The sequence below is a fragment of the Arvicanthis niloticus genome, chromosome 26, assembly GCF_011762505.2.
Source record: "Arvicanthis niloticus isolate mArvNil1 chromosome 26, mArvNil1.pat.X, whole genome shotgun sequence".
Taxonomy (NCBI): domain Eukaryota; kingdom Metazoa; phylum Chordata; class Mammalia; order Rodentia; family Muridae; genus Arvicanthis; species Arvicanthis niloticus.
Genome location: NC_133434.1, coordinates 28,514,886 through 28,527,190, shown reverse-complemented (window position 1 = coordinate 28,527,190; position 12,305 = coordinate 28,514,886). Strand labels below are relative to the sequence as shown.

Here is a 12,305-nt window from a genome sequence, read left to right as displayed (position 1 = left end):
GAACTGGATTGTCAACAGCTATGAACCATCATGTGGGTACTAGGAGCCAAACTCAGGTCCTCTGCAAGAGCAACAGGTGTTCTAACTACTGAACCGCCTCTGTAGCCCCATGGGAAGAGAATCTTAGTGGGGAGTTCTCTACTCCAGGTTGGCCCATGAGCGTGACTGGGGTAGGGAGGTCCTGATGATGGTGTTCATTAGCAAGTTATAGGCCATATCAGTCCCTAGGCAGGGGTTCTGAACAATGTAAGGGAAAGGAAAATACAAGTGAGAAGCAGCGTTGCCTGGATTCTGTCTCTGCTTTCAACTGTAGATATGGTGGGCTGAGCTCCTGTACTGAGTTCCTACAATCCAGAATTATATGCCAAGTAAACCCCGCTTTTCCTGCTTACCTCTTGTCAGGCTATTGTCATAGCAACAAGAACAACAACTTGGATGATTGCTCCTGAAGGGTACAGAGGTTTAAATACAATTGAGGTACAGCTACAGACCCACTGAAACTCAAACTCCAACAGTACCCCACTAGTTAAGATACAGAAGACTGCATCTCCTCCAAATTGCCCCGTGGGGAGTGTGGTGGTAAAGCTATTCTAGACCCTGTTTGTGTACTGTTTTCTAGAGCTACGTTAGCCTCAGTGACCCAGAGATTCAAATCCTAGGTTTCATTCAAGAGATGTGATTCCATGTGTTCATCTGAATATATGCACGAGCCCTTTCTTTTCTTGGGAGTTTTATCCCAAACACAAAACAACTTACCTGTCCATCAGTAGAGGAACAGATAAGAAAATGTTAGGACATTGGTGTAAGATCATACAGGAGGAAAAAGAAAGAGTTACACATAACAGCACTGCTTGACAGTCAGAGAAGGAAAACAGATGCAAATGAATGCATGTTTCATGGTTCTCTTAAGCCAGTCTAAGGTCATATGTGAGAGTAATTACTTCCAGTGTGAGGAGCATTGTAGGTGAAGGACACTGTAATGGTGGATGTATCTATCCATGCAAACTCACTGAACTGCTCACTCTTTGTGTGTGCAATGTGTACCCCAGGAAAGCCAAGTGTGTTAAAATAACTTCCCACAACCTGGGCACCAGGTGTTGGTCTCCATCTGTACATGTTCCCATCTTTGTGGCTTAGATCTAGGGACACGTGAGGAAGTAGAAACAAGGGAAGTTGGAGCGTGGGGGCATTTTATATACTGTGGTGTCTCTTGATTGGCTTGTTCAAAAGGGTGTGGGCTACTTTATTGAGAAACATGGCAATTCACATTTGTCAAAAATTAATCTGGACCCCAATGTTATTGCCAAGGAAAAACATAACTTTTGATGAAATCCAATAGAAATTCTAACAGGCTTTTCTCCCCAGGCGTGGCAGCTAGAGAAACAGCCCAAGCTCTGAAAACACTGGCCCAGGCTGCCCGGGGCGTGGCTGCTTCTACAAATGACCCTGAGGCTGCTCATGCCATGTTAGACTCTGCTCGGGATGTGATGGAGGGGTCTGCCATGCTCATCCAAGAAGCCAAGCAGGCCTTGATTGCACCTGGAGATACAGAAAGTCAGCAGAGATTAGCCCAGGTGAGCTTGGGAACTGGGAACCACTGTCACTGGGGTTGTGTACAGGTCAGCTACCTGCTTTAGTGGACATGTTCTCCTGGCAGGAATGCTTAGGACTCAGAAGGTGTTTTCAGATCCGTCTAAAGTGTGTGGTAACAAGACTGACCATACTTGGTACTCAATGTTTCGTCTTACCTAGTAGTTCCCACATTAATGTGGCATCTACTTAATTCACAGTCAACAAATGACATGGGGGCATTGAACTCTGACTGCCTTGGGATCCTAGATATAGCATGCTTGCCCAGGGTTTGTGTCTACTTCAATAAACTCCTCTTTCTAGTCTGCAGAGTGAGGAAGATATAATACAGGTCCAGTTACCCAAAAGTTCTGAAAAGACTCCCCTACCCTCTGCAGATGATTCTTCAACTACCCAATGGAAACAACTGACTAGGGACAATCTGGACAGAGTTCTTGACATGGGACTAGGAAGATGTTTTAGATTTTTAGATTAAATAGAATGTTCCTGCCAACCGCTTCCCCCCAGCTTGCCTTTTAACCGAGATGACCAGGGCATGCAAGCGGGGAGCTATGTCAGTATTCCTGAAGGCATATGAGGACAAGGTAGCATTGAGATCTTCAGGTCAGCAGGAGGCACTGGAGCACCCTCTTTGCCTGTTGTGAATGTGGGGTCTTGAGGTGTGTCAGCAGCAGAGGTTCACTGAGAAGAACCATTACAGTTTAGCTCTGCTCCGAAGTCAACCTTGGGGACCTCAGCAGAGCTGCAGAAGATGCCTACCGTCTAGGACCTGGCCTCATATTGGAGAATTCTGTGTTTGGGTTCCAGAGCTGTGGCTTCTCCTGGCCCCGAGGAGCAGATGCCATATGCAGCAGCATGTAGTAATAGTAACCCAGCATCAGGTAGCAGAGACCAGAGGCTGGCCAACGTGATTTGATTTAGTTACCAGGGTTGGGTGGATGCCAGGGAATAATTCCCACATTGGTGTCAGCTCTGCATATTCTTTCTGCTCTTTCTCAATGAATATGCAAAGGCATTTGCACCGGAAGTAGCTTTCTTAAGGTGTGTCCCTCCCTCTGTGTATGTGTATGCAGGTAGCCAAAGCCGTGTCTCACTCGCTGAATAACTGCGTGAATTGCCTCCCTGGACAGAAGGATGTGGATGTCGCCTTGAAGAGCATTGGAGAGTCCAGCAAGAAGCTACTTGTAGATTCGGTGAGGCCCTTGTCTGTGAGGGGGTTACCTGATGTCATCCCCCCCGCCCCCAGGAGAGAGTATGACTCTCCTTCCTTGGAATCTCTGGTCCTCTACTAACCTTTCTCTTAGGAGTCTTGGTTTTCTACCATTTTCTGTTTCCTTTCTGGCCAGCAAAGTTTGTGAGTGAGGACTTGTCGGGGGAGGAGTGTATGCTGGTATGAGTGCACATGTATGTGCAGGTACATGCATGCACATGTGTGCACACATACCTCCGGAGGCCAGAGGGCAGTTTCAAATGTCAGTCCTTGGGTACCTTCGACGTTTCCTTTGAGGCAGGATCTCTCATTGGGCGTAATTTCATCAGGTAGGCGAGGCAGATAGCTCCCTGAGCTTCCCACCTTCCCATCACCGGGGCTACATGTACATACCACCACGCCCAGGTTTTACATGGGTTTTGGGGAAATTGAACTCCAGTCTTCACGCTTGTAAGGCAATTTCTTTATCAACTGAACTGTCTCCCTGGCCCCCAGGGTAGAGCTTTGAACATTGACTTATTTTGAGTACGTGTTTGCTCTTGAGTGGGACAGAAAAGAGGCTTTGATCATCTAGCTCCTTCTTAGGGCATGACAGATGGTGACAGGCAGTTCAAGGACAGAGGGACATGTGTTCAAGACTAATTAAGAAAACCGGGATCTTAAAGGCTTTTGCCTTGGGGCCCATTCCTGACCCACACTGAAGGAAGGTTAGCACTCATTTGTCTGCTGCTTCTGGTTACAAATGTCCAGCAGTATATGTGGGTCTGTAGTAAAATCTGCAACTTTGATGACTGTAATTCTAAAAATGATACTGTACTGAGTATGTGGGGGGTGTATTATTATTATTTTCAAGGACCACTAATAAAAAAAAATTGATGACCATTTGTTAAGAAGAATGTGATTTGAATTTGGCCATCATAGACCTCTTAGTTCTTTTTTTAATTGGATAATTTATTTACATTTCAGATGTTATCCCCTTTCCCCATTTCCTCCCCACCCAGAAACCCCCCCATCCCATCCCCCCTCCTCCTGCTTCTATGAGGATGTGTCCCCACCCATCCACCCATTTCCCCCTCCCAACCCTCAAATTCTCTCACACTGGGGCATCCAGCTTTCACAGGACCAATGACCTCCTCTCCCACCTATGCCCAACAAGGCCATCCTCCCCTACATATACAGCTGGAGCCATGGCTCCCTCCTTATGTGCTCCCATGCTGGTGGTTTGGACCCTGGGAGCTCTGGTTGGTTGGTATTGTTGCTCTCCCCATGGGGCCTCAAATGCTTTCAGCTCCTTCAGTCTTCTCTCTCACTCCTCCATTGGGAACCCCATGATCAGTTCTATGGTTAGCTGTGAGCATCTGCCTCTGTATATGTCAGGCTCTGGCAGACCTCTAAGGAGACAGCTATATCAGGCTCCTGTCAGCATGCACTTCCTGGCATCCATATCAGCATCTACCTTTGGTGACTGCACAAGGGATGGATACCCAGGTGGAGCAGTCTCCAGATGGCCCCTCCTTCAGTTTCTGTCCCACACTTTGTCTCCATATTTGCTCTCCTGAGTATTTTGTTATTCCTAAGGACCGAAGCACCCACACTTTGGTCTTCCTTCTTCATGAGATTAATGTGGTCTGTGAGTTGTATCTTGGGTATTGTGAGCTTTTGGGCTAATATCCACTTATCAGTGAGTGCATACCATGTGTGTCCTTTTGTGATTGGGTTACCTCACTCAGGATGATATTTTCTAGTTCCATCCATTTGCCTAAGAATTTCACAAATTCATTGTTTTTAATAGCTGAGTAATACTCCATTGTATAAATGTACCACATTTTTTGGTACATTCCTCTGCTGAAGGACATCTAGGTTCTTTTCAGCTTCTGGCTATTATAAATAAGGCTTCTATTAACATAGTGGAACATATGTTCTTGTTATGTGCTAGAGCATCTTCTGGGTATATGCCCAGGAGTGGTATAGTTGGATCCTCAGGTAATGCTATGTCCAATTTTCTGAGGAACCGTCAGACTGATTTCCAGAGTGGTTGTACCAGCTTGCAATCCCACCAACAATGGAGGAGTGTTTCTCTTTCTCCACATCCTTGCCAGCATCTGCTATCGCCTGAGTTTTTGATCTTAGCCATTCTGACTGGTGTGAGGTGGAATCTCAGGGTTGTTTTGATTTGCATTTCCCTGATGACTAAGGATGTTGAACATTTCTTTAGGTGCTTCTTGGCCATTCAGTATTCCTCAGTTGAGAATTCTTGTTTAGCTCTGTACCCCATTTTTTAATAGGGTTATTTGGTTGTCTGGAGTCTAATTTCTTGAGTTCTTTGTATATATTGGATATTGGCCCTCTATTGGATGTAGGATTGGTAAAGATCTTTTCTCAATCGGTTGGTTGCCATTTTGTCCTATTGACACTATCCTTTGCCTTACAGAAGCTTTGCAATTTTTTGAGGTTCCATTTTTCAGTTCTTTAGAGCATAAGCCATTGGTGTTCTAAAAATCTTAATCTGAGAGTTTCCATCTTGAGAGACACAAAAATAGGGTGGAAACTGGATTCCAAAGCTGATTTGCTTGGGCATGAATCCTAGCCCTGCCGTCTCAGTGAGTGTCAATGACTTGAGAATAGCTGCTCTCACCACAGGTAGCTCCCTGGTGCTCAAAAAGTGAGCTTTCTGTAAGTATGAGTGGATGGATGGATGGGTGGATGGATGATGGCTAGATGGATGGAGATGGATACAGATGGATGGAAGGTCCAGCTAAACACGGGCTCACACTGTGCAGAGCCATTTGTATGAACTGATGACATGACTGCTCCAAGGCATAGTTGAGGGGAAGGCTTTTATTGTAGATGTGAGGGAAATTACAAACAGGCATCTGAAGAATACAGAGATGGAAGAGAAAGTAATACATGAACATGGCCAGCAGATTTGACCTGGTCATGAGAGGAAGGAGGTGGGGAGAGAGAGATGAAGATGAAAAGAGTGAGGGCAAAGGATGCAGAAAGGGAGGGAGGTGGAGAGGGAGAGAGAGGGCAGGAGACTTGGTGAGCACATGGCTGAAGTGGCAGGGTTATATGGGTATGGGAAGGGCGGAGTCAAAAGCAGAAAAGTTTAGAGTAAGGGGTGGGGTAAAAAGAGCTAAGAAGAGCCATGGGTTTTTGTTATTCCGAGAGCCTAGCAGCCACCCTGGCTTTGGTATGTAATAGGTACTGCAGGCAGCGTTTGCTTCTTTTGGACCTGCCATCTTCTAGTTGAGTGACTCAGAAACCCAGCCTGGGCAGTCCCTGTTCCTGCCACAATAACCTCCTTTGCCCCACTTGTGCAAGTAAAAACTTTCCAAGGCATGTGCCTTTTGTCGTCCTAGCTACCTCCGAGCACAAAGCCTTTCCAGGAAGCCCAGAGTGAGCTGAACCAGGCTGCTGCTGATCTGAACCAGTCTGCTGGGGAAGTTGTCCATGCCACAAGGGGCCAGAGTGGAGAACTGGCAGCCGCTTCCGGAAAGTTCAGTGATGACTTTGATGAGTTCCTGGATGCCGGCATAGAGATGGCTGGCCAGGCGCAGGTAAGTGGGAAGGTGGTTTTGCTGCTCAGCTGAGACTCCTCGTTCTGGTAGACCATCCAGCTGAGGGCAGCTGGGTGGCTGGGGAACAGGCTCCTGTGAACAAGCTACAGCACCTTCCGTGACTGCCTTGGAAATTCTGTGACCTCACAGGCTTGGTATGCTCAGCGATGATGGTGACTTTTTCCCACGGTCCACCTCCAAAGCCTATGTCCTTTACCAGGGTTGGGGGAGGTTGAGAGCAGGGAGAATTTTCATTAGAAATGAGGTGGGATGATGCACAAACACACACATGTATGTGTATTTGTGGGTTAGTGAACTCAACTTAAATGAATTACATCTGGGACTTACAAATGATTAAAACTGACCTCATTCAGATAGAGAGGTGAGCTACTTGTTTATAGCCAGGGAACAGGACTGGTCTGGCATCAGACTGTAGGAGTGGCTTTTTGTTTGTTTTGTGGGGGTTTTTTTTGTTGTTGTTGTTGTTTGTTTGATTTTTGGTTTTTGGGGTTTTGGGTTTTGGGGTTTTTTTTTTTTGGTTACATTTTCTATAAAAGGTCATTTGTCAGTTAGCAAGCTGGGTGAGAAGTATATCCTTCCACAGTGCAATACTTCTGGGATGCTGTCAGCTCTGACTATCTACACAGAGCCTGTCTTTTGTGCCAGGCTGGGACGTACAAGATGCTTGACAACTCCAGCATTGTTGAGCAAGATGCTGGAATCACTGTCCAGTCTGTACTGGTGCCGCTCAGTCGTTCTCCTCCTCCCAGCCCCTGAACACTCCCATATAACAAGAAAGCAGGACTCCTGGCTGCCCCGCTTGGACGTGCATTTCTTTGTCTGCCTCATGCATCTCTGAGCATCTATTTGAGGACAAGTGGACACTAGTCACACATCTGCAGACTGACTGTCCTGATGTAGTCTATGCTTCCACCTGGGGAGTTGCTCCTAGCTCCCTGAAGGCTTCTTGGAAAATTGTAGTCAGTCCCAACTGATTCTGTTTCCTTTTGGCTCTGCAGACGAAAGAAGACCAGATGCAGGTGATAGGCAACCTGAAGAATATCTCTATGGCATCTAGCAAGCTACTCTTAGCTGCCAAGTCTCTCTCTGTAGATCCTGGAGCTCCCAATGCAAAAAATCTTCTGGCTGCAGCTGCAAGGTAAGAGCAGGACAAGGTGTGCCTTCTGGACGTGTAGACGATTCTGTCGTGTTGAAGGGTGTGCCCAGCACCCTACCAGTTTCTCAACTGAGCAAACACTTGCTGCCGGCCTTGTTGTCAGAGGTAAAGTAAATTGATGGGAATTCTGGTGTTCTGTAAATTAACTCATCTCTGTGCCTTTGGCCCAGCAAGAATGGTCATCTTTCCAGATGAACTCTTCAGTTTTTACTTAGGCTGCACTGACTTGTAACCAATGATGGTTTAAGCAGATTATTTTTTCTTTTTCCATTTTCATGTTTGTGTATAATAATGGTGTGTGTGTATTCACATGTTTGTGTGTGTGTGTGTGTGTGTGTGTGTGCATTCAGGTGTATATTCACATATATGAAGATCTGAAGTTGATGGTAGGAATCGTCCTTGAACATGCTCTATCAGTCTTCCATTTTATTTATTGAGGCAGGGTCTCTTAGTCAAACCCAGAGTTTGCCAGTAGAACTAGCCAGCTTGCTCTGAGGAGCCCTCATCCCCGGCTGCCAAGGCTAGAATTACAGTTGGGCCACCACATTCACTTGGCACTTCACATGGGTTCTAGGAGTCTGAATACTAGTCCTCAGGCTCAGCAAGCTTTCGAGCCACTGAGCCGTTTCTCCAGCTCCCAAATAGGTTGTTTAAAGCAGTATTACGTTGTTCAGATTTTGCAAGAAGTACATGCTCACTAAAATAGACATTGGGAACTATTTACAAGCAGTGTTCAAGCCATTTTTGTAGACACTGGGCATGCACCACATGCTGGCATCCGCCGTGGACTAGATTTTATATCTGTCCATCACTTGCAGGGGGCACTCTAGGGCCAATGGGGAGACAATGGGTGCACAATGGTTTTGAACTTAAAACAGGAAGCCAGGTTTGGAGTGATTTTTGCACAATTCCCTCCAGTTGCAGTCTCTTCAGAGATCTAATATGGTTTCTGCTCTATAGCCACCACTGTGACACGTGAGCCAGTAGGTGTAGGATTGACTGTCGGTTTGCGGGACACTGGGCTGCAGTGATGGCCCAAGGCCATCCCACACAAGCAGCCTCATGTCCACTTTTCCACACTTCAAATAAAAGCTAAGTTGTGATGCTGTGGTATTGTTTACATCCTCGGTGTTGTTTCATGTCACATATGTATGACACTGCTGGAGGCAGCAGGACATTAGCTGAGAGGTGACTGGGGAACAGAATAAGGGGAAGCTTTTCAAAGTGTGCACACTGGTGACAGGCTTCAGTTTTGCATGCATTTTGATTCATTTTGATTTGCTATTTATCTGTTTATTTTGAGGCAGGGTCTCTCTGTGTAGCCGTGGATGGGTAGGAACTCCCTGTGTAGACTACTGGCCTAGAACTCCCAGAGGTCTACTTGCCTCTGCCTCCCTCCTGTTAGGATCAAAGGCATGCACTCGGCTTGCACTTGATTTTTAATGTTCTGTTGTTGTTTGTTTGTTTGTTCCTGTCTTTTACCTGTCAAAGTTCAAAAATCTGAATTCTAACTAAAGGAGCTTTAATAGTTGATTTGCTTGATCAGATGTTCAGATGGTTCAACCCGCCCAAGCTTTGCTGAACGAAGCAGGGCCCAAGCGGCGGCTGCCTTCAACGGTTCTTAGCCTTCGCGGTACTAAAATGTTAGTATTCTGTCTCTCCTCCTTTCTTGACTGTGGTAGATTTTTTTTAAATCTGTGTTTGCCTTTTTCGTGGAGGCTTAGACAGTTCTCCTTCATGTCCTTGGTTGGGTCATTTAGCTTCTGTATTAGCTGTAACAGTATATCCAACAAGAGCAGCCTAAGGAAACAAGAGTTTCTTTTGGCTCGCAGCTTGAGGGTGCAGTCTGTCAGGGAAGGATAGTCATGGCGGCAGGACTGTGAGGCAGCTGGTCACATTGTGTCTGTTATCACAAAGCCAATCAATGAATGTTGGTGCCCACAGCTAGGATGGACCTTCTCTCCTCTGTTAACTCAATCCAAAAACTCCCTCACAGATACTCGTAGTACTCCTTCTCTTGGGTGACTCTGAGATCCTGTCAGGGTGACAGTCAATATGAACCATTGGAGCAGCAGGTACATTTGGCCTTAAATGGTAGCTAGAGCCACAGGCGACTGCAAAATTATCCTCTCATCTGCCTGCTCCAGCCTGTGTTTCACTTGTGACTGCTCTGGTAAACAAATGCCCTCCTTGACGATGGGGATGAAGACAGAGTGGCTGTTTGTTCTATTTGGTCCCCATTCCTTGAAAGGATGCTTTCTTTCTTTTTCTTTCTTTTTTTTTCCCCCTGCTAAGTAAGAGTCTTTGGGGAAGACAACTGACGTTTCCAGGTATCCAAACTCTGGTGTTTTTTATTACCTTCATTTTTTTAGTACCATTTCCAAATTGTAGTTTCCAGCTTTAATGAGCTGTTCACTCTCTCAAACTGTGGGAAGAAGGGGAGAATATAAATTGGCTTTTTAAGCTATAGAAGGCCTCACAGACCGGAAAAGAATTATGGCTCCAGCTAGCCACAGGCCCCCTGGTGGTAACACTGAGAACAGGAGCCCAGATGAAAAACAGCCTGTGACCCAACTTTCAGCCTGACAGTGAAATGGAGCAAGAGGGTTTTAAAGCCCAGGAGGTACTCAGAACAGCTCACATGGAAGTGCTGGTGTGGAATGTGCGGATTGACAGGGCTGCAGTGGCCCGAGCACCTCCCTTGTGATGTCTTGGTGTGTTTCTGCTCTTGCTCCTGGGTGATTCCTCAGCCGCCACTCCAGCCAGATCCAGGGCTCTAGCAAGCTCCTGCGGAGATACAAGCATTGTCTGGTTAGGGGACCATCTGTTCATGCTTGTTTCATAGGTTCTTCATGGAGATGATTATAATGGGCCTGATAGGGCCAAGGCCAGCATGGGTGCTGGATACTGGATGTTAGGTGCACACACAGAGGCCCATCTAAGTACATAGGAGGTTGAACAACAGGGTCCTCAGTCTTCAGGTTCACAGTCCTTTTTAGTCTGGCAACAGCTCAGCCCTGCTTGTCCTTTGTGCATGTCCATAGCTTGCCTATTCTACACTATCCTACTGCTATTTCTATCCTATTACTGTTGTATTGCTGTTCTATAGTATAGTATATTGCTATTCTATTCTATTCCATTCCATTCTATTGCTATCCTATTGCTGTCAACCTTATTGTACCCCTTGCTTTTAGGGGCTCTGTGATCCTTCATGCTCTGGGCCCAGATGTTGCTTCTGAAGGACATGCTGAGGTTAACTCTTCCTCACCTCTGAACTCCATTCATCTTGGGGTTGATAAGATTGGTTTATGATATATCTGTGGAGACAAAGTTGGGTGCTGTCTTGTGCCCATCTTGGTCATCTCCTGTGTGGCTAGTCAGGCTCCAGCCTTGTCTTCAAAGTTAGGTGGAGTGGGAGAGGCTTTGTGAACCATTCATCCGACTCCTCCCCGCCCTGGGGTTGGTCCGTTTGTCCGATGCTCCTTGAACTTGGGGCTAGAATGGAAATCCAGTGTGCAGCTGCAGGAAGGGCTCCTTCCCTCTGAGCACTATCCCCTCTGATTGGTGTCAGTGTGCATCACCCTGACCCCAGGAACAGCTGGCCAGGTGTTTTCCTGTCTTCTGAGGGTCTACCCTAGCAAGCAGAGGCTCCTCCTGTTCCCTTGATACTGTTAGACACGTTTCTTCTCATCTCCTGAGACAGACTGTGACAGAGGATGACCCAGCAAAGGGAGAATGGTCTGCGCCAGATGAAATAGAAAAAGAGAAATGGCAGCTTTTCTCTCTCTGCTGATCTCATCCAGAATGTTCTCCGCCTTTATCCAGGATGGAACTCAGCCTAGACTCGCTGAACATCCTCAGTCTCATTCAGATCTCCCTTTGTGCACAGACCCTGCCCCGTGATTCAGGATGATTTTTTTTTCCAGGCTTTTATTTGTCTTCTTACTCATCCTGCCCTCTCATGTCATGTCTGTCTTTGTGTCTTTGTTGTCTTGCTTCTCCAGCCACATTGCCAGCACCTCACTGACCTATTGAGGGAGATTTAAACTGCATCTTTCTCTCTCTCTTTTTTTTTTTTTTTTTTTTTTTTTTTTTTTTTTTTTAAGTCTTCAAGCTTTGCGAATAATAAGGCCTACGGGGGGCTTACAGGAAAAATGACTGCCTCTCTTCTCCCTTCCTTGAGGAAGAAACTAGTCATGGTTTGTTTTCCCCCCAAGTTCCTTAACAGCTGACTTCTCACCTTGTGATTATCCTAGCACTTAGGAGGCTGAGGCCAAAGATTGTGGGTTTGAGGCCTACCTGTACTACATAGTAAGACTCTGTGTCACATAACCGGGGAAAACAATCCCAGCCAGTTCTGTCTAACTTGAGTCGATTCAATATCTCTGGACATAGGTGACTTACTGTAGAAACCCCTTTTAACCTGAGGTCGCAGATCTCCATTCTTTAAAATAAAAAAACAAAGCCTAAGAAAACAGTCTGTAGATTGTGAAGAATGGCTATGTAACTATTTTTTGTTGTGTGCATGTGTTTGTGTGTACATGCACTTGTGTATGTGCATGTGGAGGCCAGTGGTCAATGTTAGGGCTTACTTTTTGAGCCAAGGTCTCACACTGAACGTGGGACACACAGTGTCAGATAGACTACTGGCCACCCAGACCCACGTACCCTGCCTGTCTCTGCGTCCTTGGTGTTGGGATTACAAGTGTGCACCACTGCACCCTGCTTTTTACATGGGCGCTTGCATCCGAACCCAGTACTTCACACA

The 12,305-nt window shown here is 46.3% G+C and overlaps 1 protein-coding gene across 5 annotated transcripts in view; it reads left to right on the top strand.

The window, feature by feature from the left end:
• Positions 1-12,305, top strand: part of Tln2 (talin 2) — a 412,083-nt gene that overhangs the window by 299,256 nt on the left and 100,522 nt on the right. For all 5 annotated transcript variants that reach the window (XM_076925417.1, XM_076925418.1, XM_076925416.1 and 2 more), the window contains 4 exons: positions 1,366-1,574; positions 2,664-2,783; positions 6,163-6,360; positions 7,380-7,519. In XM_076925417.1, the coding sequence (XP_076781532.1) occupies positions 1,366-1,574; positions 2,664-2,783; positions 6,163-6,360; positions 7,380-7,519 (667 nt within the window). The remainder of the gene's footprint in view (positions 1-1,365; positions 1,575-2,663; positions 2,784-6,162; positions 6,361-7,379; positions 7,520-12,305) is intronic.